Source organism: Lithobates pipiens, unplaced genomic scaffold, assembly GCF_037356315.1.
Source record: "Lithobates pipiens isolate NorthernLeopardFrog02 unplaced genomic scaffold, aLitPip1_a1.2 Scaffold_18, whole genome shotgun sequence".
Taxonomy (NCBI): domain Eukaryota; kingdom Metazoa; phylum Chordata; class Amphibia; order Anura; family Ranidae; genus Lithobates; species Lithobates pipiens.
Window position 1 is genome coordinate 354,653,075 of NW_027507758.1, and position 26,322 is coordinate 354,679,396.

General features: G+C 41.6%; 1 protein-coding gene across 1 annotated transcript in view; it reads right to left on the reverse strand.

The window, feature by feature from the left end:
- The window catches only part of LOC143986719 (IgGFc-binding protein-like), a 132,211-nt gene that overhangs the window by 38,358 nt on the left and 67,531 nt on the right, over window positions 1-26,322 (reverse strand). The window contains exons 15-25 of the mRNA XM_077485124.1: window positions 21,417-21,688; window positions 16,547-16,612; window positions 13,896-14,137; window positions 13,514-13,797; window positions 9,928-10,205; window positions 8,331-8,932; window positions 7,668-8,229; window positions 6,946-7,145; window positions 5,253-5,466; window positions 2,338-2,579; window positions 1,954-2,237 (exon numbers count right to left, since the gene is read on the reverse strand). Of these exons, the coding sequence (XP_077341250.1) occupies window positions 1,954-2,237; window positions 2,338-2,579; window positions 5,253-5,466; window positions 6,946-7,145; window positions 7,668-8,229; window positions 8,331-8,932; window positions 9,928-10,205; window positions 13,514-13,797; window positions 13,896-14,137; window positions 16,547-16,612; window positions 21,417-21,688 (3,246 nt within the window). The remainder of the gene's footprint in view (window positions 1-1,953; window positions 2,238-2,337; window positions 2,580-5,252; window positions 5,467-6,945; window positions 7,146-7,667; window positions 8,230-8,330; window positions 8,933-9,927; window positions 10,206-13,513; window positions 13,798-13,895; window positions 14,138-16,546; window positions 16,613-21,416; window positions 21,689-26,322) is intronic.

Below are 26,322 nucleotides of genomic sequence, written 5' to 3' on the forward strand. Positions count from 1 at the left end.
AAGGGAAAAGATGAAAGAGGTGGTAGACTTTTCAGAGAACTGGAACGTTTTTATAAACTTCAGGTAATTGATCCTTTAGATTCCCACAAACAATTGATCTCTCAGAAGGGTCTGGAGCCAAATACCGTTCTATCCTCCAAGACTGAAAAGGCTCTTTTTTGGTTGAAACCTAGATATCAACTAGTGCTTTAACAGCGTCCTTTGGCCTTATATACACTCTTTGTTGCATCTCCCTTTATTATTCGCACTTGCTATGGAACTCTTGGTCATTGCCATCAATATGTACCCTTATATTAGCAGGCACTTTAAGGACTGCTTAAAATTTAAAAATTATTTATATGCAGACAATGTTTATCACCAGACCCCATATATCTTTGCCTAGCCCATTTAAAGTCCTGAGTGTTTTTGCCATAATCTCTGGCCTTTCCATTAATCTCCAAGTTTTCTCTGATATTTATTAATATCCCTCTGTCTCAATGTGAAGCTCTAAAATGACAGTTCCTTTTCCATTGGATTACACAGTCTTTATCCTACCTTGGAGGGCATTTGACCCCTCACATCTCTTCCTTCTTCCAGTACAACTATCTACCTGTGTAACATGTCTTCATAACACACTTAAATTATGGAAATCGTATCCCATATCTTTCCTCAGGATAGTCACTGCAACTAAGATACATTTATTACAAAAAATCCTGTACCTGTTTTGAGCATTCCCTATTATAATACCTAAACAGTTCTTAGACTAGTAGCAAAGTGATAGTAATAGATTTGTTTGACAGGACAAATGTTCTAGGTTCTCAAAATATTATTTTATCCCAATGCCGAGGAGGTCTAGGTCACCCCAATTTTTGGCTCTATTTTCTGGCTGGCAGATTTTCCCAATTGGCCCAGGTGGCATATTGATCACTTCAAAGTACCATGGATCCAATTTGAGGCCTGCTTGGTACTTCCATACTACCTGCCTCAAAAAGAGTGCAAGCACAGCCAGTGTTCAGTGATGTCAGTGATCTGTGACAGGTGCTGAAGTACTTAGAACAAAGGGTCAAAGAATATAAAAAGGGAAGGAGCTGGCACAAGTAGAGGTTACAAAGGGGAGATGAAAAAAACAGACACCATTACAAGTGTAGTACTGATGGTGCCCAAATGAGAGCTTGAACAAGGGTAAAACAGAAAATAGTGATCATTATTTATCATGGATGTGTCACTTTCACTGTGCTACTGACTTTTGTATCGTTGCAAGAGGCATTCCTTACTAGATGCTTTATATTTTAACAATTTTTTTTCTTTTCACAAATGGAATATATTTCATTCAATCTTTTGTGTTACCCAAATCATGAGCAGAATTGGTAATTTGTAGATTATGGTCTTGCGATTGGTGTTCTGTTCAGTAGGGTTTTCCAGGTATTTCTGTAGTGCTGACACTCTCTCTTCAATGCCTACTTCTTTCTGGTTTACACTTCTTCATTTTCCCATCTTCTCCCCATTACTACCACATTGATGGTGTCAGATTCTGGGTCTCCCCTTGTGTTTCCTATTTCTCTGGCATCTCCCATGTTGCCTCATTCTTCTCCTCACTATTTTCCTTTGTTTTGCCTTTGTATAGTCGGCCATACGTGGATTGAAATTCAGCCAGTTCAGCCAGCCGAATTGCGATCCATGTATAGGCATACTGGTTGTAGTCAAGTCAATTTATCAATCAACCTTATATACAACCAACCTTTCAGGTTTTTCCCAAATGATTAGTGCAACCAGCTGTACTGTAGCTGGCAGCACTGACCATTGTATTCTGCTGGTGGGAAGGCTCCTCACTGGCAGAATACAATAGCACAGCAGGAGCAGGTTTCATCATTGGAAAGTTAACTGATATGCATCCCTGTTTTACATATTTTGATAAGACATTTTGATCTTTTGCAATAGAATAACATTGCATTACTATGATGATTCTTTGATTACCTTGTGTCAGTGTCCACCTGCCAGCTGTTACCAAGACCATTAGAGTCTGGCTCTAATTTACCATCTGGGTTTAAGAAGTCATCAATTTGGTTTCCATTGAAGTTTCCACAGATTCCACATACTTTGTTGGCATATTCTCCTGGAATAGTCACTACCACTCTATGGTTTCCATCAAACCTCACACTTACTCCAAATGCTGTTGTAACCAGTACATCATGTCCACTAAGGAATATGTTAATGTTTGGATGTAGGGATACTGGTAAGGTTACCATGTTGTTGTCCACCTGGATTTACAATTTTATAAGATAACAAGTTTATAATAAGAACCAAAGAAGATCAAATATCAGTTACAATTTGATAATGTTTTAAACAATTTATACTGACCTTGACGTCTCTGTTCCACTCTAGTTTGATACTGTGTCCATGAACATCAATATTAACATATTTGACATAAGACACCCTGGTGTTGCGTCCTCTGTTCTCATTGGCTGCTTCAACATTGAATTCTGTCAGATGTCCTTCAACTTTGCAGAGTTTAGATAATGTATAGGTGCAAGTGCCCATAAAATGGTGAACCTGATTGTCAAAGGTGTAGTAATGAGGGTCTCCACTAACCTCACAGTATGCTAAGAAAAGATTAAAAACAATACGATTTTACAAACTTTTATCTGAATCTTTATGGCACAGATTGGCTTAGCAGTACCAAACATTTTTATTTTGTCAAAAAAAGCACATGAATAATAAAAATACTGTTCTGAGCTCCATCATGTTACTTACAGCTTTGTGAACATACTACAAGATATATTTGAATGTTTGACATAATTAAATACTGAAAATAGTCTATTGAGGTAAGTGGGTCAGAAAAAAGTCAGATGTGCCTATACTATTGTAGCAGCAGGCTCCTGAAGAGCATGCGCTCTTTGTTTTTCAAAGTTAAAACTTTACCCAAACTACAGTTTGGTTTGGGTCTATTTGTCTAAATTTGACTTCTGTGTCAGTCTGACTGGACTGTGAGATGTTCAGCCTGGCTGCGGGGGGCACTGTCTCTGGTGGCAGGCGTGGAACTATGGTCTGGTCAGGCGCTTAAGATACTCTTTCGGAGTCAGGTCAGTGGGAGTGGCCCTCTCGCTGTGCCCTCTGGGACAGGGTATTTAAGATGCAGACGTCACGTGGTTTGGGGTTCCAGTCCAGTATGCTGTGCTGATTACATGTTCCTGGTCCTCCTGACCAGCCCCCGGGAAGGCTATGGCCTGGGGTGCGGTTCCACCTGACTTTAATGCCTCTGGGCTGGCTAGCTCAAGGCAGGGAAACTAGAGGAGGATTCTGAGGTGGATGGGTGCCGTCTCCGTTTCGGGAGAGACCCATTGGACTTCGAGCATTCCAGGGGAGGACTCTTTAGAAGAACACCACGTGTGAGTTTGATTTTCTTAACAAGAGCCTAAAAGGGCTGAAGTAACCGAGAGAATCCGGTCTTGTGGATATCGCCAAGCAGGCTGAAAGATCCAGGTATCCTACAAGTGTTCTACAGCGGAGTTTCCCACGTGTTCTGTAACAATGTCTTTGTTCCTGACTAAGCACCTTGTTGGCTGCTAGGCCTTGTGAGAGAGGGACTGTCCAACGTGAGTGTTCATCCAGCTGCGAATGGCTATTCTCTGGCAGTCAAAGTAAGCAAGTTCCTTAACGTTTATAGACTGACATTGAGAGTACATGAATTCCTTTCCCACCCTCTGATCCCAAGTTAAAAGACTGTTCAATGGTTGAAGTTTGCAAATAAAATTGGATCTATTGTCAGTCTCAAGTTACTGGGCCATCTACCACGGGACATCCCCTAGACGTGCAACAAGAAGAAGCGGAAGGTAATGGTAAGCCCAAAAATAACCAGCTGCTCCTTCGGGAGTTAGTGCTACACTATGATGAACTATGGCTGTTCTTTGTACATATATTTGTGCTATGAATGTGTAGCTTTTTGTACTGGCCACTGAACCAATATAATGAAGATAGATCAGAATTGAAAATGGTGCGCTTAATAGAAAGTGGCGGGAATTAATGTGTATGGTATTTGAAGATATTATTGAAATATCTCCTGGCTGGACCTAACTTCAGTAAAGAGAACTTACAGCTAGGCAAAAAGAGCTTATGGGTAGGCCTCTACAGGGTGCATATGGCTATGTCAATGACCCAATAAGGCCATGCTCATATTTAGTGAGTGATATCAGCCACCATCCTGCTGTTGTTTACATTTATCTGTAAGTAGGAAAAGGAAAGTAGTTATTGTCCAACAATAAGTATTTAATTGTACATTAGAAATCTCCTGTTTAAGACCTTTGCATCTGGTACTTTGTTTCTTTAACACAAAGCATTTTGTACATTAAAGTGGTCCTAGTGGTCCTGTTTTCAATTTTGCCCACTCACATTAATGCAACTCAGCATGGTGTCATTTTGGAAAAGGTTCCTGTACTGCTTTGGTTCAATTCCACTGCACTCCAGATTGTACAAATCACATTCAAGTTGCACTACATACACACTGAAAATAGGATTAAAATGCTGTGCGGATTGCAGCAGTGTGAACCTAGCCTAAAGGTTATGGTGAATTTTTCAAAGGATGTCATCTAGACATTTTCACTGTGGCTCTTTCATGGGAAAAGCATTGGGCTGCCATTGCTGGCCCTCTTTTAAAAACACAAGTTGCCTGTTCCGCTGGTTATTATATTTTTAAGTCAAAGACACAGAATATGCATTGCATCAATTAATGTGGCAGATTTCCTTATTTCTATCTGTGATCTGGATAAGACTCTTAGACCCCATTTCATACTGGGGTGCTTTGCAGGCGCTACAGCACCCACCGCCTCAGTGTGAAAGAGGCCTTAGAAAGTGTTAGTCATTTGTTGTAGATATAGGTGCACTGCACTCTTCTGAATTGAATAAGGATATATAGGGGATGACTTACTAAAGACAAATAGACGGTGCACTTTGCAGTTGCTCCAGCACTTAGTAAATTAGCAGAAGCTCCTCTGACTTCCATCATCCAATCATGTGCAAGCAAAAGTGTTTCTTTTCCTTGCATGTGACTGGGTACTCTTTGCAAAGTGAAGCTTTACCTTATTTACTAGGCTCTACACCAACTGCAGTTTGCAGTCTATTTGCATTTACTAAATCAACCCCTTAGTTTCAGAAAGGATTGTGGGTGATAGCTTTGGAGATTGAGTATTGCAACCAGAGCTTAAATATAGAGAGTGCATAATAATAATCAATTTAGAGCATAAACCTTGATGTATTACATGTGTTTAAAAGTCTCAAACCTGGCACAGTGGATGGAGGAGTAGCAGTGGTTGTGGTAGTTGTGGTTGTAGTATTTGTGGCGGTGCTTGTGGCTGTTGGTACACAGGTCTTAATTCCATTTTGTATTTGGCAAACTTCATTAGGTGCACAGGTCTGCTGTTTACAGTTCACTTGGTTATTTTCTTCACATGTACAGTAACTTTCACAATGCCCTTGCCAGAACATCTCATCTTTCTGCAAAATTGACAATTAGAAGACACTTCATATAACGCTACAATACTAATATATACATTTACCACTTGCCAATTACTGTAAAAATATAATTATAGTCATCTCACTAAAAACGGGGAATTATTGGTCAGGTTGTTTTGGAATTCTCCAGTACATTATGAACTCTCAATTGGCAAAAACTATTGCCCTGTAATGCAGAAGCACTATATTTCCTAAAGATAATCCCATTAAGTGGCATGATCCTCGTCTAAGCATCAGATTGTGTGTAATATTGGTGACAGAATTAGAAGCCGTAAGAAAAAGATGATTGAACAATACCCAATGAGCCACTATTATAATGTTACAGCTGCATGAATGCACACATACTGTATATATAAATTATCTAACTGATAATGTCAGATAAAGCCTGCTGGTGTTTTGCAAACAACGTTGGCTACATCTATTATGATTCTGATGCTGTCCATATACTTTTTGTTCTTGATCTTTTATACTAGTTGGCTTGTTGTTATTTTTATACTAGGTGGCGGGGTGCTGGAATTTTGCTTTGCACATGGAAAGGCCATAGTTTACACGTTCTGCAGTAAGATTAAGTAATAATAATAACAATTGTAATTAAAAAAAACACAGTAGTGGACAAGGAGTAATTCAATTTTTGGCCACTAAAATATTAAATGTACTTTTATTTAGGCAAATATAGTAAAAAATAGTAAAAAAAAAAAGGGAAAAATAAGGAAAAGATATATGAAATATATATTTATATATGAATATATATTTTTTCTGATTTATTGGTCGGTGCAAACAAAGTCAGAGCGGGACACTTTACCTGAAAATTTCAATTTTGTTCCTTTATTTAAGCACAACTCTGGGCTCAGCCACCTGCCTCCCAAAATCCCTTTCCTCCAACAGTATATACAGTATGTCTTTTTTTAACTTATCCAATATTTGTCTTCACCTACACTATATTGACAAAGTATTGGGATGCCTGCCTTTATACGCACATGAACTTTAATGGCATCCCAGTCTTAGTCCGTAGGGTTCAATATTGAGTTGGCCCACCCTTTGCACCTATACCAGCTTCAATTCTTCTGGGAAGGCTTAGGAGTGTGTCTATGGGAATGTTTGACCATTCTTCCAGAAGCGCTTTTGTGAGGTCAGGCACAGATGTGAATGAGTAAGCCTGGCATGCAGTCTCAACTCTAATTCATCACAAAGGTGTTCTATTGGGTTGAGGTCAAGACACTATGCAAATCAGTAAAGTTCCTTCACCCCAAACTCACTCATCAATGTCATTATGGGCCATGGGAGAACAAGCCAAAAACCAAACAGCTGTACAGGCAAAAATGGCATAAGCTGTCAACTGTCAACAAATTGGTTCAATATGAGTTGATTCTCAGCTCGTGAATCAACTTATGCATCTTGACTAGCTACATATATTTTGCCTAAGTAAAAGACAATGCAATTATGGAAGACCAAAGTGCTGACCTGATAGTATTTGCCATTGAAAAAGCATCCACATTCACTAATGTGAATGCAACTGTGTCCACTGAGTACAAAGCCATTATCACATTCACAAGCATCAGTACAAGGCTTATTGCAGTTGCTTGGTATACTCTGGTCCAGGCATGTGGCAGGGCAAGCACTGGCACATGGATTGTAGTGACTGTTGCCAGGACATGAGAGAGCTGAGAAGAAATACATTTAAAAAAATAAACAGAAACAGTAATATTAATTCCATCTGCTACGAAGTTTAAACAAAACACATCTTAATGTATTATATTAATTCCAAAATTACAATTAAAAATCATGGGATCAGCATCTTTTCTCCTGGTGTAACATTCGTAACGTAACATAAAGCAGAAGAAATATTGTATGTAATTTAAATTGTCTACATATAAAGTATGCATGGCTTTATTGATCATTCATGATATCCCAATATAATCAAATTTGTGTCCCAAAACTACAAAGTAAAAGCCCACACATTATTCCTATATCAATAACACATTTTATTAATTCATGTGCCCCACGGTGTAAGAAACTAAAACACTAGGAAATGGCATACAATTATTAATTTCATCACAAACTAATGTAATTAAATAATATGTCCAGCTTTAGAATTCATTGCTCATCCAAAGCAAGAAATGCTAAACAGATCTATATATAATTATTTGATTACGGTTTTATGCTATGGAACAAAAAGTACTTACGACATAAAGTGGAGTTTCTCCAAGCAAGTTTAACTCCTGCCCTTTGACAAGTATCAGCATAAGCTTCACATGCTTTACATAAACTGCCAGTACCAAGAGCACACAGATCGAATACACAGCTGTCAAAAAAGTGATTTGGGTTGATTGCTGAGTGACAAGCTTTGAAAGGACCATCTTTACTGGTTAACAAACCACAGAACTGATTGTTTGAATAGAGTTCTTCAGTCTCTGGTGGACATGGTGGTGGAGTTGTAGGAACATTTGAGTTACATAATGGATCATCATATTCCACTTTCCAACTATCTCCTAGCTGATAAGAGTTTTGAGTTAGCTGTCCGTTGGGCATTAAATAGTCATCCTGCCGGATGCCATTAAAGTTGCCGCACATTCCACATATTTGACTGAAATACGCAGTTGGGACCTTTACATCTACTGTATGATCAGTATCATAAGACACAGTGAGATGGAAGTCAGTCTCCAGAACAACATATCGACCACTTTGTTTCACAGTCAGGGATCCATTGACCAAGAGTGCTGGAAGATTTATCCAGATATCATCCACCTGTTAACCAATAATAAACATCAATGTTCGATTGAAGCAACTAAATGTAATTTCAACTTTATGAAAAAACATAAAATATCTAAATGTTTCAAAAAACTTACCAAAACTCGACTAAGCTCAGCTTTAACAATTGTTATTTTATGATTATAGACATCCACCATAACTTTCTGTATATATGATACAGTTGGGTTCCCATAACGGTGCTCATTTTTTGCTTCAATGTTAAAATATGGAAGAGTCGTGCCATTGGTACAAAGCTTGGAAAGAGTGTATGTGCATATTCCCATAAAATCATGAACTTCCTTATCAAAGGTGACATAATGAGGATCCCCCCAAGTTACACAGTTACCAAATGTGTGATCAAAGCATCCAGGAACTCCGTTTGTTATACCGCAGTATTTTTCAGGTGGACATGAAGCAGAGTTGCAAACTAAACTGCTTCCAGCAGAGGGACATCTGCATTTTTTGGAGCATGTATCATCAGTCCAGAACTCTGAGCCTACAGGATATGTTTTGTCATTATCCCGGCATTCACATTGGTTGCTTGGGACACATCTCTTATCATCCAAGACATAGCCAGGATCACAGACACAGGATTCAGTACAGGGGAGATGGCAGTTTAATTGTGCTCCTGGATTGACACAAGTTGGTGGACAGGCTGTTCCACATTGCTCATAATGGCTGTTTGGTGAACATTTCAGAGCTGTGTAAAAATGAAAAAAGTGAATAAGTAAATGCTAAAAAATATTTTACAGAACATTTAACACTGATTTAAAACACATATTATATGCAATATGTGTATATGAAAAAATGTGTTTACCCCCTTACAAGCATGCACATTCACTGTATTGTAGATATATAGGTTTATTGATCAAAAAGCTGCCACTATTTTCATGTTTGATTTATTATGTTACTGGCATTTTGTAATCACATAATATGAAGTTAAAAAAAAGTATGTGTCAAGGAATAACTTGGGGTACACTTAGGGTACACTTGGGCCCATACAAGTCACGTGTTTATCCAGTATGGAACGCAGAAGGGTTAAAATAGCTAATTGTCATCAGGCAAATCAATTAAACGAATTACTATTGTTTTGTGGTAGGTTGCTGCACTCTGTCTTAAATAATATAACCTAAATATAATAGTCAAAGGATAAGTTCAGAGCCCTCTGTGTGACAGCAATACAGGGAGAAGTTCCCTGTACCACTAGAGTGTGGTCGTGTAGGGCTCAACCCACAGGGCCACACCATTTATTCACAGAGTTCTGTGAATGAATGGACTACAAGTACCAACCCCCTTTGCGGCAGTCAGCTTTTAGTTCTCAATGAATTACCACAGCGCTGTTGAGTGCTCTGAAAGTTCATTGATTGTTCCTGTCACTGTGAAACTACCTGCCCATACAATGCACACTTACACTGACTGTCTGTCAGAGACCTGTATGGTACCAGCGATCTGCTGATCGGTGGTGCAATGCTTTCCAGACTTCTAAAAAAATAGTAAATGCACATTTTTTTAAAAGGTGGACTTTTCCTTTATACCCTAATATCACCGGTCCCGAAAGCAAGTTTAAAAAAAAAAAGCTGCTATGTAATGTTAATGTGAAATATTGCTAAGGTGTGCAGTATATATGCAGGAGGAGGTCAAAGATATTAGGAGTAGTATCTATCATTAGTTTCATTTACACGTTTAGGTACTTACAGCAGAAAAAGTCATTCCTCCAGGGACCTATTGTTACTCCATGAGACTGGCAGGACTGTGCATAGGACTGAAGACTATCACACAGGATATATGGATCTAGGTTCAGTTCACACAAGTCATAGACACAATTGTTGAAATAGATTAGTGGATTTACAATGCCATGGCAGTCTTTGAATGGACCATCCTCATCAGTAATAATTCCACAGAAACTGTTGCTGGAAATGGTATTCTTTTCATCCACAGTACAACTTGGTTCTTGTTCTGATCCAGGTGTACAACTAAAATAAACATTAGAAATAAACTATAATAAAACTGTATGTGGGTTATGACTTTTTTAAAATTATTATGCAATGTTTGAAGTGGTTGTGAAGGCTTAAATATTTTTACCTATTACTAATGCTTTCTCTGCATTGAGGTAAAACAACTTCCATGGTCAACTCCCCCCAGTCCACCGTAAATGCTTACCTGAGCTTAATCTCAATCCAGCACTATGCACTGCTCTGTATCTCTCCTCACTGGACATGGAGGCAGCAGCAGGAGCTATTGGAGAATCATATTCTCTGAGTGTGTGTGAATAGATGCACACAGCCCAGCTCAGGATCAAGCATGCACATCTACACCCCTAGCGAGCGGCTTGATAGTGGGGCAGAGACAGAATAGTAGGTGCGCACAGTCTGGCAGGGGACCCCAGAAGAGGAGGTTCGGGGCTGCTTTGTGCAAATATTAAACAGAGTAGGTAAGTATAATATACTTGTTAAAAAAAATTGTTCAGGAAAAATTTGTTTACCATGGTACATATAATACTTGTACAATGAAAAAATCCAGGAACAATAAAAATATAAAGTGTAAACCACCTTTAAATATTGTTCTGGCAAGCAGAAGTAAAAGAAAAATAACTGTACATCTTGTGAAAGAAACATATCCACTTCAGATGCACACAAACAAACAGCACACAATGCTTTAAACTAAGAAGAATTGTGCAACAGAAAAAATATATATATATATATATATTTTTTTTTTACCTAAACAAGGTTTAGTAATAAAGTATGTAGTAGCAGATCTTTTGTAAGAAAAAAAAGCCCAGCTCCATATTGTTTTTTTACAAACTCACCAATCCCAACCTCCTTTCCCTGTCCTCAGCCCCTATGCCTTACATTTTGTGTAAACCCCAAATTCTGCAGTTTTCTAGCAGGACTGATGCCTTGGTCCCTTCATCTTATAGTCCAGTAGCAAAGCTGTATAGTACTTATTGCACTGAATGTAATGAAATGTGATCCATGTATCCATGTACATTTTGATCCATGTATGGGTATGCTGGTTGTATTCAGGTTGATCTATTAATCAACTTGTGTACAACCAGCCTGTCAGGTTTTTCTCAAACGATCAGTGCAAGCTGTAACTGGTAGCACTGATCATTGTATTCTTCTGGCGGGAACGCTCTCCACTGGCAGGTTATAATTATAATAGCACAGCAATGAATGTGTGGATGGGCAAATAGGTTATTTATTTTGTCGTTCAACCCACTGCTTGAACTGCCATGATCTGCAGTAAGAAGCCTAATTTATATTTTGAGTCGGATTCCCTACCACTCCAGTGCATCTCTCAGATCATCAGATCACTGACAGATCATACACACCATAGGAACAATGTTGTCCTTTTCCTTTGTAAAAAATCTATTTTGTCATTGACAGTAACATGCTACATAGGGACTGTAAATAGACACAATAAGGAATAGTTGATTGCCAGCAAATACAGTAGAACCACTACAATCTCAATATACAGTCTCTGTGAAGTCTTTATTATTAGTCAGTTTATAATTTGAGAATCTTACTAAAAATACAATGACTTTATATGTGGTAGGCAGTGGTACTGTGAGACTGTCAGCAAATACAATCAAGATTGAATGGTCAATGTACTGTGTGTGGTTAGCTTAAAGCCAGCCATACAAGGATCAAAATTTGGCCAGTTCAGCAGAGATGCATGAAGAGAGATGAATCTTGAGCCATGAGTGTATATATAGATCCACTTGTGTACAGTCAGCCAGCATGTTTGGGTTTGCCTAAACGTTCAGTGCCGCCAGCAATAGCCAGCAACACTTATTGTATTCTGGCATTGGAGATGTCTCCCAGCTGTCAGAATATAATACCATTGTGGGAAGAATTCTCCCATATACATTGAGTGTGTGGATGTGAGAATCAGATAATTGTTTTCATTTAACCCTCTGTTTGAACAAAAGTAATTACCAATGTATGGGCTGCCTAAGGGTGAAAGCAGAACTTCACCAAAGGCTTTTCCTCCTCCTCCCCTCCATCTCTACCACATTTGGTATGTTTTTTTTGGGGGGAGGGAGAGTATCTGATTTTGACAGGTAACCACTCCCACTTCTGGTCAGATCACTGAAGCGATCTGACCAGAAGTTCGGCCCTCCCCTCCTTCCCCTGCAGCATCTTGGGACACATTTACGGGGCGGGCGCAGTGCAGCTTGCTGCAGCGGATAGCTGACTGTGAAGCCTCAAGGAGTAAAAGTCAGATACCCACAGTTAAGATGTCAGCACCTGCACCCAAAGATCAGCAAAGAGCTGGATCAGATGAAGACATTGCTGGATCCTGGGACAAGTAAGCGTGTGTTCTATAAATTTTTGTTTACAGGATGACGCTCCTCTTAAGTCCTTCTCGATTGTAAGCTAGCCTTGTTCTATATATTCAATCCGAGTGGACCATAAATGGATGGTTTACACAATGAGCATTGCTAAAATATTCACAGAGACCTGCAGCCTGCAGGAATGGATCAACATAGATTTACCTTTATGAATTTAGATCAATTCAGATGTGATTACCTTGTGTCATTGCAATTACACATTGCTCTGTTTATACTGGCTTAGATTGTCTCATCAATTAATTGGTTAAAGCGGTAGTAAACCTGCAGAATTTTTTTTCTGACCTGCAAGGGAAAAGTCATAATGAGCTAGTATGCACTGCATACTAGCTCATTACGAAATATTTACCTTAGAACAGTAAATGTGAACCTTGACACCCCAGATGTTTTGGAACTACATTTCCCATGATGCTCCACTACACTGCAAAGTGCATGAGCATCATGGGAAATGTATGAGGTTCAAGGTTCACCATCACTGCCTTAGAACGAGGCCCCAATATCTCCTATGATCCACGCCGAGGGAGCTGACATATTACCTCGGCGTGTCTTCCGGGTAACGTGGCTCCGGCAATGTGAGTGGTTGGAAGCCACGATATCTTCACTCCCGCACATGCACGTGGGAGATTTCTTTCTGGCAAAGTCCAGCGTCTGCCGGGCTTTCAGCCGAAAATCCCCTGTGCGCATGCGCCGCAGCAGTCAGCGGCTCATTGCGAGGGGAATTTCTCCTAAATCATACAGGTTTAGAAGATTTTTTTTACCTACAGGTAAGCCTTATTATAGGCTTACCTGTAAGTAAAAGTAAAAAAAAAAAAAAAAAACAGTATACAACTGCTTTAACTGATATGCATACCTTCTTTACATATTTTGATAAGACATTTTGGCATATTGTAATGGAATAACATGGCATTTCCATAATCATTCTGTGATTACCTTGTGTCATTGTCCACCTGCCAGCTGTTGCCAAGACTGTTAGAGTCTGGCTCTAATTCACCATCTGGGTTTAAGAAGTCATCAGTTTCATTCCCATTGAAGTTTCCACAGATTCCACATACTTTGTTGGCATATTCTCCTGGAATTGTCACCACCACTCTATGGTTTCCATCAAACCTCACACTTACTCCAAATGCTGTTGTCACCAGTACATCATGTCCACTAAGGAAGATGTTAATGTTTGGATGTAGGGCTACTGGTAAGGTTACCATATTGTTATCCACCTGGATTGACAATTTTATAACAAAAGTTTATGATAAAAATAAACAGAAGATCAAATATCAGTTACAATTTGATAATGTTTTAAATGGTTCATACTCACCTTCACTTCTCTGTTCCACTCTAATGTGATACTGTGTCCATGTACATCAATATTAACATACTTGACAAAAGATACCCTAGTGTTGCCTCCTCTGTGCTCATTGGCTGCTTCGACATTGAATTCTCCCAGGTGTCCATCAACTTCACAGAGTTTAGATAATGTATAGGTGCAAGTGCCCATAAAATGGTGCACCTGATTGTCAAAGGTGTAGTAATGTGGATCTCCACTAACCTCACAGTATGCTAAAAAAAAGATTATAAACAACAATAAGATTCTACAAACTTGCATCTGCGTCTTTAAGGCACAGGTTGGCTTAACATTACCAAACAACATTTTTATTTTGTTGAAGGAAACACTTATGTGCAATGAATAATAAAAAAATACTGTTGTGAGCTCCATCATGTTATTTACAGCTTTGTGAACATGCTACAAGGTAGATTTGATTGCTTTACATAATTAAATACTGAAAATAGTCTATTCTTTTCAATAAGGCAGACTTTACCAGTGAGGTAAGTTGGTCAGAAATAAGTCAGATGTGCCTATATTATGATGAACTATGGCTGTCCTCTAAACATATATTTGTGATATGGAGTTGTAGATTTCTGTACCGGCCACTGAACCAATGTAAAGGAGATGGATTGGTTTAGAAAGTGGTGGGGGTCTAAAGCGGAGTTCCACCCAAAAATGGAACTTCTGCTTTAAGAGAAGGGGACCCCCTGACATTCCACATTTGGCATGTAATTTTCTTTGGGGGGGGAGCGAGAGGTTCCAGCGCCCACTTCCTCCCGTTGCGCGTGGTGCCAGAGGGGAGATCACCTCATCCCCCTCCCTCTCTACAATCATCTGGGACACGTCACAGGTCCGAGAAATTTTCCTGGCCAGTCACAGCACACAGCACAGCTCGAGCATGCTCAGTGCGTGCCCGGCTGTGAAGCCACAGCCAGGTGCCCACAGTGACAATGCCAGTGCCGCAGAGAGGAGGGGAGATGAGCAGGGCTTTGTTCCCCCGCATCACTGGACCCTGGGACAGGTAAGTGTCTGATTATTAAAAGGCATCAGCTGCAGTATTTGTAGCTGCTGACGTTTATTTTTATTTTTTTATTGGAACTCCGCTTTAATAGAAAATGGTCGTGTTTAATGTCTATGATATTTGGACACATTATTGAAATATGTCAAGATATCTGACATATCTGACAGGACCTAACTTCACTAAAGAAAACTTCTATGCACCAGCCTCTGCAGGGTGCATATGGCCATGTCAATGACCCAATAAGGCCATGGTCATATTTAGTGAGTGATATCAGCTACCATCCTGCTGTTGTTTACATTTATCTGTAAGTAGGAAAAGGAAAGTAATTATCTTCCAACAATAAGTGCTTAATTATACTTTAGAAATGTCCTGTTTAAGATTAATGGGTCCTTTTTATCTATAACACACAACAGTTTGTACAATAAATCTAAGATTTAATCATTTTATATTTGCCTTATCTAGTTCCTCCATCCCAAATATGTTACTTCATTTTTAAATAGAGGCTATCCATTTCCAATACATACCTTATTTTAGATTTAGTGGGATCATCATTGGGTTTCTATGCTTATCTATGCAATGCAGGCAGATCATGGCTGGTAGAAGGGTCTGAAAGAGCGCTTGACATAGCTTTCTGAAAACATCAATGTATCCTGCCTCATTATTCCTCTCAGGTACCCTTAACCCTGATGCAAGCAGTGTGTTGGCTCTTGGGAAGAATTCTGCAATGTCAATGTTTTGATAGGTGGTATTTCTTGGCAGACTACATTTACATGCAGAGTACCCTAGATAATGCCCATATTTGATGCAGAGCCTCCATCCAATGACTGAAAGGGACAGGCCAGGCCAAGTTTAGTAGTGCTGAACATCCTTCAGGGCAGAAAAAAGGTGGATTTTCTGCAGCTTTTCCCAGTGTGCAGTGAAATTAGCATAAGAAATTTCAGTACAGTGGAGCAGCTTGTACAACTGTGCAAGACTGTAGTTATGGCTAGAGTTCAGCTTTAAAGCTGGCAGATATAACAAACACAAGTTAATGCAGCTCTGTATTCCCTATTACTGTATATCCTTAAATTTATTTATTTTTTATTGCAAGAAGTTTAAGCACCTGAATTTAAGCTGGTATCAGCCTCTTTCAATACTAGTTCAGACTGGGAGAAGCAGCACAAAGGGCCAGCTGTGCTGCAGTGCAAAGAGCATTTTGGTCGCCAAAACCATTCATTTATATTTATTTTATCTGTGTGTTTAGTTATTTTGTCTGGACTTCAAACTATTTATCTGGATGAACGGAGTTGTATATTTGTCATATAGCTAATTTATTTAGATTTTTTTGTATTATTTTAGCTCATGATAATTTTGTCTTAAAATATTTAGTTTACAAATTTATAGCCTTTCGTGTGCTTTTTTTTTTTGTATGAAATTGACAGGTAACTGTTGAAATTCTTATTTTATCACATTATCACCACCATAAATGGCTCTAACTTAAAGTGAATAGTATTTTAGAAAGTGATACGCTGTGAGAAAATATTGTGGGAAGCATCACTGACTGAATATTATATACTATTATATACTGTAAAACATTAAAGATGTGTGCTCCCACAAAATGACAAACAGTGAATTGTTATACCTGGTGGTGGCAAGAATGGAATGGTAGGTCTTGTGGTAATAGTTGTAGAAGTAGTTGAAGATGTTCCTAAGAAAGAGAAAGATACATGTATAGCTAAAGCCCAAGTAAAAAATAAAAATAAAAGAATCAATTATTCTATACTTACTTATTTCATTACAGAAACATCTGAAAATCAAGGCATACATTTGTATTCATATGCATACTTTAAGCCAAAAGAGCCTTAGTTTTCTCTCTAGATATTTCTTACAGGAGATTTAACCAGTTGATCATGACCAGAGCATTTTTTGCTATTCAGCACTACGCTACTTTAACTGGCAATTGCTCGTGCATGTCATGCAACACTGTACACAAATACATTTTTATCATTTTTTTTCTTTTTACACAAATAGAGCTTTCTTTTGGTAGTATTTGATCACTGCTGGGGTTTTTATTTTTTGCAATATAAATTAAGAAATACCAAAAATGTTTGAAAAAAACAAACAAAAAAAAAGTTCTAATTTATGTTATAAAGCAAACAAACAATAACATAAAATTTCTTCCTAAGAGCCGGTTCACACAGGGGCAACACGACTTCCAGCGCAACTTTTGGAGGCAACTTGAACACGACTTGAGTATGAATAACAGCACGACTTCAACACGACTTGGGGCGACTTACAACATGACTTTAAGTTGCCCCCAGGCCAGGCAACTTTGGCCGTGGCCAATCACAGAATAATCAGCTCTCAAGGGGGAACTCCATGCCAAATTTAAATAAAAAAATGGTATGGGTTCCCCCTCCAAGAGCATACCAGGCCCTTAGGTCTGGTATGGATTTTAAAGGGGAACCCCCCTACGCCGGAAAAAAACGGTGTGGAGGTCCCCTCAAAATCCACACTAGACCCTTATATGAGCACGCAGCCCGTCCGGCCAGGAAAGGGGGTGGGGACGAGCGAGTGTCCCCCCTCCTGAACTGTACCACGCCACATGCCCTCAACATGGGGGGTGGGTGCTTTGGGGAAGGGGGGCGGCCTGTGGCCCCCCCCAAAGCACCTTGTCCCCATGTTGATGAGGACAAGGGCCTCTTCCTGACAATCCTGGCCATTGGTTGTCGGGGTCTGTGGGTGGGGGGGCTTATCGGAATCTGGGAGCCCCCTTTAATAAGGAGGCCCCCAGATCCCGGCCCCCACCCTATGTGAATGAGTATGGGGTACATCGTACCCCTACCCATTCACCTGGGGAAAAAAAGTGTCAATAAAAAAACACACTAGACAGGTTTTTAAAGTAATTTATTAGTCAGCTCCGGGTGGTTTTCTTCCAACTTTGGGGGTCTCTTCTGACTTCTCCGCTGTCTTCGGCCTCTTCTCCCAGTGTCCGGCCTCTTCTCCCACTCTCTGGCATCTTCACCCGCTCTCCGGTTCTTCTGCCAGCTCCCCCATTATGTTCTTATAGCTCTTTTGCTAGTGGTAGCCCCGGGCTTCTGCATCATCTTCTTCCCTCTTCTCTTCCTGCGATGTTGACACGATGCTCTCTCCCGCTGTAAGGCCGTATGAGCGGTGTGCAGCCACTTATATAGGCATGGGGTGTGGTCACCGAGTGATGTCACATGGTGACCCCGCCCTTGCATGCTTGCATAAGGGTCTGGTATGGATTTTGGGAGGACCCCTACACCGTTTTTTTGGGCGTAGCGGGGTTCCCCTTAAGATCCATACCAGACCTAAGGACCTGGTTTTCCCCTGCCAGTTTTTAATATTAGAGAGGCAACATTGTGGCTTCAATATAGATGGAGATCCGACTTGGAGGCGACTTCCATTGAAATCAATGGGTACAAGTCGCCTAGAAGTCGGATTGAAGTCATACAGGGACCTGTTTTGAAGTCGGAGCGACTGCTGTAGTGTACATTAAGACGGCTCCATTCACTACCATTGATTTTCTCAACAGCGCAACTTGGGGCGACTTGGTGCAACCTGGTCGGATCCCAGGTTGCCCCTGTGTGAACCGGCTCTAAATGTATTCCAAAATGTGTTCTTCTACATGTCTTGGTAAAAAGAAATCCCAGTAAGTGTATATTAATTGGCTTGCATTAAAGTTATAGCGCCTACAAACTATGGTGTATACAGTATACTGGAATTTATGCAGCTTTTACTTTCTGGCTGCCTATCACATTTCTAGAGGTGCTAAAATGCCAGGGCAGTATAAGCAGCCCCCGAATTACCCTTTTTTTGGAAAGTAAACACCTCAAGGTATTTTGGCATGTTGAGAGAGAGGCATGTTGGGTCCATATAAGATTTTTTTTTGGTGCAAGTTTTTGTAAAATGCTAAAAATATAAATATTTTTCTTTCTTACACACAGTTGTCAATTTAATGAGATATTTCTTACACATGCCATGGGTATATGTGGAATATACACACCCCAAAACACATTCTGACACTTCTACAGAGTATAGGGTTATCACATGTGTGAGCCTTTTTGGGATTCTATTGAACATTGATATGGTTTTATTTTGATGCTTGGGATATCATTGCTTCCATCTGGGGATAAGATTAGCACGTGATAGCTTTCCATTTGTATTAAACAAATTATAATTTTGGGTTGTGAAGATGGGCATCCCACTTGCCTTGAGCAAGTTCTGACCTGCAAAGGGCTTCCCAACCAGTACCGCTGGCATTGGTCATGACCGCGACCCATGAGATGGGGTCGATGGAGTGGCAGGTGAGCAGATTTCTGCACTGGAGCAACCAGAAGAGGCTGTTCCTCATCCCTGAAGTTATATGAATTTGACTGATTGTCGTCCCCCGAATTCCATTGTTGAAGAAACTCTGTTTGAAAAGGGCGTAACCTCCACAGTGACCATGTTTCTGGAGTTTATATAATCCCAACTGTTTTCTGATTGGTGGGCTACATAAAAAGAACTGAAGTACTTTCTAATGGCATTCATCAAGTCTCTTTTTACAATATTGAATGTAGTGACACGTTTTTTAGTGTGAAGGTTCATTCAAAAATCTACCGGTATATGGCCAGCTTAATGCCGCGCACACACGATCAGACTTTCCGGCAGACATGGTCCGGCGGACAATCAGCCGGACTTAGCAGAGGAGGTTTGCCGGACTTTCCAAATGAGCGGACTTGCACACACACAAACGGACTTTCCGGTGGACTAGGTCCAACGGACTTCCCGCCGGACTTTTGCCGGAGGTCCGACGGACTTTCCAAATGAACGGACTTGCCTACAAATGGACTAAAGTCCGTTCGTTTTGAACGTGACTCCAGGTACCATGGGACTAGAGAAGGAAGTGAATCTCGCCGATGAAAAAACGGCGTGGGGGTCCCCCCAAAATCCATACCAGACCCTTATCCGAGCACGCAGCCTGGCCGGACAGGAAAGGGGATGGGGACAAGCGAGCGCCCCCCCGGAACCATACCAGGCCGCATGGCCTCAACATGGGGGGTGGGTGCTTTGGGGAAGGGGGGGCGCCCTGTGGCCCCCCACTCCAAAGCGCCTTGTCCCCATGTTGATGAGGACAAGGGCCTCTTCCCGACAATCGTGGACATTGGTTGTCTGGGTCTGTGGGTGGGGGGCTTATTGGAATCTGGGAGCCCCCTTTAATAAGGGGGCCCCCAGATCCTGGCCCCCCACCCTATGTGAATGAGTATGGGTACGTCGTACCCCTACCCATTCACCTGAGGGAAAAAATGTCAATAAAAAACACACTACACAGGTTTTAAAAGTAGTTTATTAGACAGCTCCAGGGGTCTTCTTCCGACTTCGGGGGTCATCTTCCGACTTCTCCGCTCATTCCGGTTCTTCTTGCTGAGCTCCTCCACTATCTTCTGCTTTTTTGCCACTCCTTTGCTAGCGGTGGCCAGCTTTTTCCTTCCTCATTGCCGTCTTCTTCTTCTTCCTTATTCTGTTCTTCCGATATTGACACGACGCTCTCTCCCGATGTAGTGCCATGGACACGGTGCCTGGCGAATTATATATAGATGTAAGGGGCGGGGTCACAGGGTGATGTCCCCCGGTGACCATGCCCCTTATGAAGTCACAGTCCCGGGGCATGCTGGGACTGTGACGTCATAAAGGGCGGGAAGTCTGACATCAGTCAGACTTCCCAACAGGAACTGGGTCCGGCGGACTTTTGGAGGAAAGATTTAAAACATGTTTTATTTCTAGGTCCGCCGGACTTTGGGGAAGAAGCCCACACAAGTCCGGCGGAAAGTCCGATCATGTGTACGCGGCATAAGATTTCTCTTAGCGCCCTTATTTACATGACAACTGAGAGATAACTGATAATAGGAACTGCTATCTTAGATATGTACAGAGAGGATAGTAGTGTATTTTAGAGCATTTAACAGCGTGTTCATCTTTGCTGAATCATAAGCTGAGCAATAAATCAGAAAAAAGGGGCAGAGACTGAAGTCCTCACATTGTTAGGTAGCCACAAAAACAGAATTTACCCAAAAAGCAAAAGGGAAATTAAGCATACCCAATAAAAACAGCAAATGCAAACTATACTGCATCAATGGTTTTAACAACTTAGATGTTTTTTTTTTCAAGTGACTTTATGTGAACCAACCAGCTGTATAATAACAAAAAAGGTGCATGTTATACGCCTGTGCGTGTTATATGCCGATAAATACAGTAATTATTTTCTATTTTTCTCCATCTAATATTGTCACAGTTTTACCTAACCTAACCTGAACAACAATTGGTTCCCTCAAATACCTTTTAATAAAGGTAATAAGTTAAGGTAATGGTAAAATAATTTTACTTGGCACTATTGGAATGATGGTGATTGTTGTAGTTTTAATACCTGTTAATATAAAAAAATCAGGACTTTAAGCTCAAATAAATATTGATTTTCTTTTTTTTAGAGACCTATCATTTTCACTTACCACAGATGGTGTTCTCTTCCCAGTAACCAACACTGACCCCAGCATTTTCACAAGCACCAGCATAGGCCTCTAAAGCATTGCAGAACTGATCTTGATTTCCGCCAGTCACACACAAGTCATAAACACAATTCTCAAAGTATATCTGAGGAAGAATGTGGGGGTGACAGTCCTTGAAAGGTCCATTGCCTGATAATATCAGTTTACATTCATCTTCATATTTAATCTCATTAGTAGGATCACATGGTAAAGGATCAACAATGCTATCTTCACATCTATGGAGGAAAAGTATACAAATATTGATTATTTTATGATTAAGTTCCTTCGAAAAGTTGTAAAAAATAAAAATTTAAAAATAACACTGAAGAAAAGGTCAATACGAACTTAAGCACAGTGGGTGCAGTCTCTTGAATTCCCTATATTTCCATCTTTTATGAGTTAAAAGGACACTGGCATCCCCCCGCTGGACCACACACCTTGAGCTACTGGACATTAATGTACATACGCACGTGTATGTATATGCATGTGTAGCGCCGGCTCCTGAAGAGCATGCGCTATGTGTTTTTCAAATTTAAGTTTACACCTGAACTGAAGTTTGGTTTGGGTACAATTGTTTAAATTTGAAACTCAGCATCAGTCTGACTGGTCTATGGGATGTTCAGCCTGGTCACAGGGGGCACTGTCTCTTCTGGCAGGCATGGAACTACAGTCTGGTTGGGTGCTTTAAGTTTACTCTCTCTCGGAGCCTGCCCAGTGGGAGTGATGCTCTTGCTGTGCTTTCTGGGAGAGGGTACTTAAGATGCAGATGTCACGGGGTTTGGGGTTCAGGTCCAGAAGGATGTGCTGACTTCATGGTTCTGGTCCTCCTGACCAGCCTCCAGGAAGGCTATGGCCTGGGGTGCGGATCCACTCGACTTGTTGTCTCGGGGTTGGCTAGCCCGAGGCAAGGAAACTAAAGGAGGATTCTGAGGTGTTTGGGTGCCGTCTCTGGTTTTGGGAGAGACCCAGTGACTCCAGGGGAAGACTCTTCAGAAGAAGGCCATGTACTGGTTGGTTTCTCAGCAAGAGCCTGGAGCAGCTGAAGTACCTAAGAGAATCCGGTCTCATGGATATCGCCAAGCTGGCTGAAAGATCCAGGTATCACAAAAGTGTTCTACAAAGACGTCTGTGGCAGAAACTTATCCTTGTATGTTCTACAACAACATCTGTGGCAGAGACTTGTTCCTGAGTTAAGCAGCTTGTTGGCTGCTAGGCCTTGTGAGAGAGGGACTATCCAACCTGAGTGAACATCCAGTTGTGAATGGCTAGTCTGTGGATTCAGTCAAAGTAAGCAAGTTCTTCAATATTGACTTTGACACTAAGAGTACCTGAATTTCCTTTCTAACCCTCTGATCCCAATTTAAGAGACTGTTCATTGTCTACGTTTTTGCAAATAAAATCCCTTAATGCAGATCTGTCGTCAGTCTCTCAAGTTACTGGGTCACCTACCACGGGACACCCCTAGACGTGAATTGAGGAAAAGAAGGTAACGGTAAGCCCAATCAAACCAGCAGCTCCTTCGAGGGTTAGCGCTACATGTGGGGGCTCGCAGTCCGGGATCTACCATTGCCCCTCGAAAGAACTATACACGTGGTGATATATGGGACAGAGGGTTGTGTTTTTAAACTGCGCAATCAGCGCCATCTTTATTGAGGCAGAGACTTTCACTGCGGTGCGTAAGCGCGGGAGGCACCCTTGCCAGAAAGCTGGCGAAGTTACGCAGCTCAAGCTAACCAGTGGGAGGAGTCTGTGCTTTTCTTTTCCTGCATGAGTCACTGCTTGAGAGTGTGTTGCGGAAGGAGAAGAAGCTAGTCCTGTTTTCTCAAAGTGTTGGAGGAAAAGACTTTCAACTAGAAAAAAAAAAATGTTTCAAGCTCCGGGGATGCCACCCAGCATGGAACCCTGTATGCCGTTGAGAGAAGGTCTGATGGGTGTGAGACTCCCGGGAGCTACTTTGACCGATACAGGGATTCACCTGGCCCCTCAAGGGCAGTTCGTCCTGTATGCATCGGGGGATGTTGAGGCCCTGGGGATGTTGTGTGGAAAGTGTGAAGGACTGTTTGTGAACCCACAGCCATTTGTCCGCTGTCCTGCCTGTGGGGAGTATTTCTTCAAAGTGGAGCAGTCAATCATGCTACCACGGGCCTACCGCGTGGACTGGGCCACGGGCGTGACAACCGAGGAGTCGGCCATCTTTGCCCCTTCGGTGAGGCCTTCCACAGCGGTGATGCCTGTTGTTGCCGACACCTCTGAGAGAGATGCCGCTACTTCCACAACTGCCACTGTTGGAGAGACCACTTTGGAGCAGATGGACACTGCTACTACTGTTACTGAAGCCACCATGCCTCCATTGAAAAAAGTGGGGCATACAAAGTCTTCCCGAAACCGCTATGGAAAACCGCTACCGAGTCCGGCTGGACCCAATCGGCGGAAGAAGGTTGCTTTGGGAAAAGCTCAGACTATAAGTAAACCTCTAGTGAATTATTTACCGACAGAAGAGTACTGAGACTCAGAGTTAGAGTCTTTGTCAGACACTGGGGATGATGACATTTTTGGGACACTGTCTCAGGAGTTGTTGTGGGCTAGAGGGGATGATGTAGCCGCCACTTGTACAGATGTTTCGGGCTAGTTATCCCTAACTTCAGGGGACAGAACGCCGAATGCGGAAAACCCCATCACGGTAAATGTGACTCTCCCTAAACCCATGAATCTGCCCGCACTTCAAAGGGACTTTGCTGCGCTAGTGCAAAGGTCTCCAAACTTCTGCACACCTCTCAGGGACGGAAGTGCCCACACGCTGCCAAGACTTGCAAGGTCACAGCGGCTCCTTAACAAGAGAAAAGCCAATGAGTATGGGCTGGAATTTCCCTATGTCCCGAGGGACATTATGGATATCATTGAGAACTGCGAGGCATGGTACGAGGACGATGCCTGGAACTACTTAAAAGTACCAAAGCCGCTTCGCAAAAAGGTCTTTTCACCAGAGCTATATGAACAGTTTGTCGGATGTCTACAGCACTGGAGTTAATGTCGGCACATTTATGGAGACAAAGTTGTAATTTGCAGACCGGACAAAGACAGTGCTGTTTATTTCATTACCACTGTGGATGCACAGGGGACAGACTTAACTTTGCCCGATCCCCGTTTCTACTGGTGAACTGTTCCTGAGTCAAGTCTTTGAATTTGCAAGGAGAGTTTCTCTTGGTCTTTATCTCTTTGCATTTTCTTTTGGAACTACAGAACTATGGGGTAGTTAGGCAGGGCCAGTTAAACAGAAAAACGCTGTGTCAAGATTGCTTTACTGGACACAGATCCTGTTCTAGGAAAAGACTGTATCTCAGTGGCTCGTACCACTAGGTGGCATAAGTCGGCGCAATTAGCATTGTTTTACAAGGAGAAAAAAAAAAGAAGTTTTAAGGTTTAGGGGAGAGGGCTCCATTGTGATTGGGATGGAACCCTGCCTTCTAATAAGTCTGTGTGCAACATATTGTTTGTATGTTTTTCTTCTCTTTTAGGATTCACCAAGGAGCATCTATCAAGCTGCCGGAGAATGGGTGGTTTAGGTAGACAGGTTTGGGTGGTAATCTTCATGCATGATAATTCTGTGTCACCAAAAAATGTCTTCTCATAATACTTAAAGTTTATTGTTCCTTCCCTTTTCCCATTCCTACCCCAACGTTCAGGTACTCTAGGTTTATTTTTTGATAGAGCTAGTTTTGTTGTCTCTGGGTTTTTTTCCTGTCCTTCCCAGACGATGAGGACATTGTCTAAATTGGCAGGGGGAGTGTGTAGCACCACCTCCTCAAGAGCATGCGCTATGTGTTTTTCAAATTTAAGTTTACACCGGAACTGCAGTTTGGTTTGGGTACAATTGTTTAAATTTGGACCTCAGCATCAGTCTGACTGGACTATGGGATGTTCAGCCTGGCCACAGGGGGCACTGTCTCTTCTGGCAGGCATGGAACTACAGTCTGGTTGGGTGCTTTAAGTTTACTCTCTCTCAGATCCCGCCCAGTGGGAGTGACGCTCTTGCTGTGTGCTTTCTGGGAGAGGGTACTTAAGATGCGGATGTCACCTGGTTCGGGGTTCCAGTCCAGAAGGATGTGCGGACTTCTTGGTCCTGGTTCTCCTGACCAGCCCCCAGGAAGGCTATGGCCTGGGGTGCGGATCCACCCAGCTTGTTGTCTCGGGGCTGGCTAGGAAACTAAAAGGAGGATTCTGAGGTGTTTGAGTGCCGTCTACGGCTTAGGGAGAGACCCAGTGACTTCACGCTATCCAGGAGAGGACTCTTCAGAAGAAGGCCACTGGTTGGTTTCTTAGCAAGAGCCTGGAGGAGCTAAGAGAATGTGGTCTCATGGATATCGCCAAGCTGGCTGAAAGATCCAGATATCACACAAGTGTTCTACAAGTTTAGTTTTCCTACAAGTTCTACAACAATGTCTGTGTCAGAGACTTATCCTATATGTTCTACAGCAACGTCTGTGGCAGAGACTTGTTCCTGAGTTAAGCACCTTGTTGGCTGCTAGACCTTGTGAGAGAGGGACCATCCAACCTGATTGAACATCCAGTTGTAAATGGCTATTCTGTGGATTCAGTCAAAGTAAGCAAGTTCTTTAATATTGACTTTCACACTAAGAGTATCTGACTTTCCTTTCTAACCCTCTGATCCCAATTTAAGAGACTGTTCATTGTCTATGTTTTTGCAAATACAATCTCTTTATGCAAATCTGTCGTCAGTCTCTCAAGTTACTGGATCACCTACCACGGGACATCCCTAGACGTGAATTGAGGAAAAGAAGGTAACGGTAAGCCCAATCAAACCAGCAGCTCCTTCGAGGGTTTGTGCTACACATGTATATGTGGGTATGAA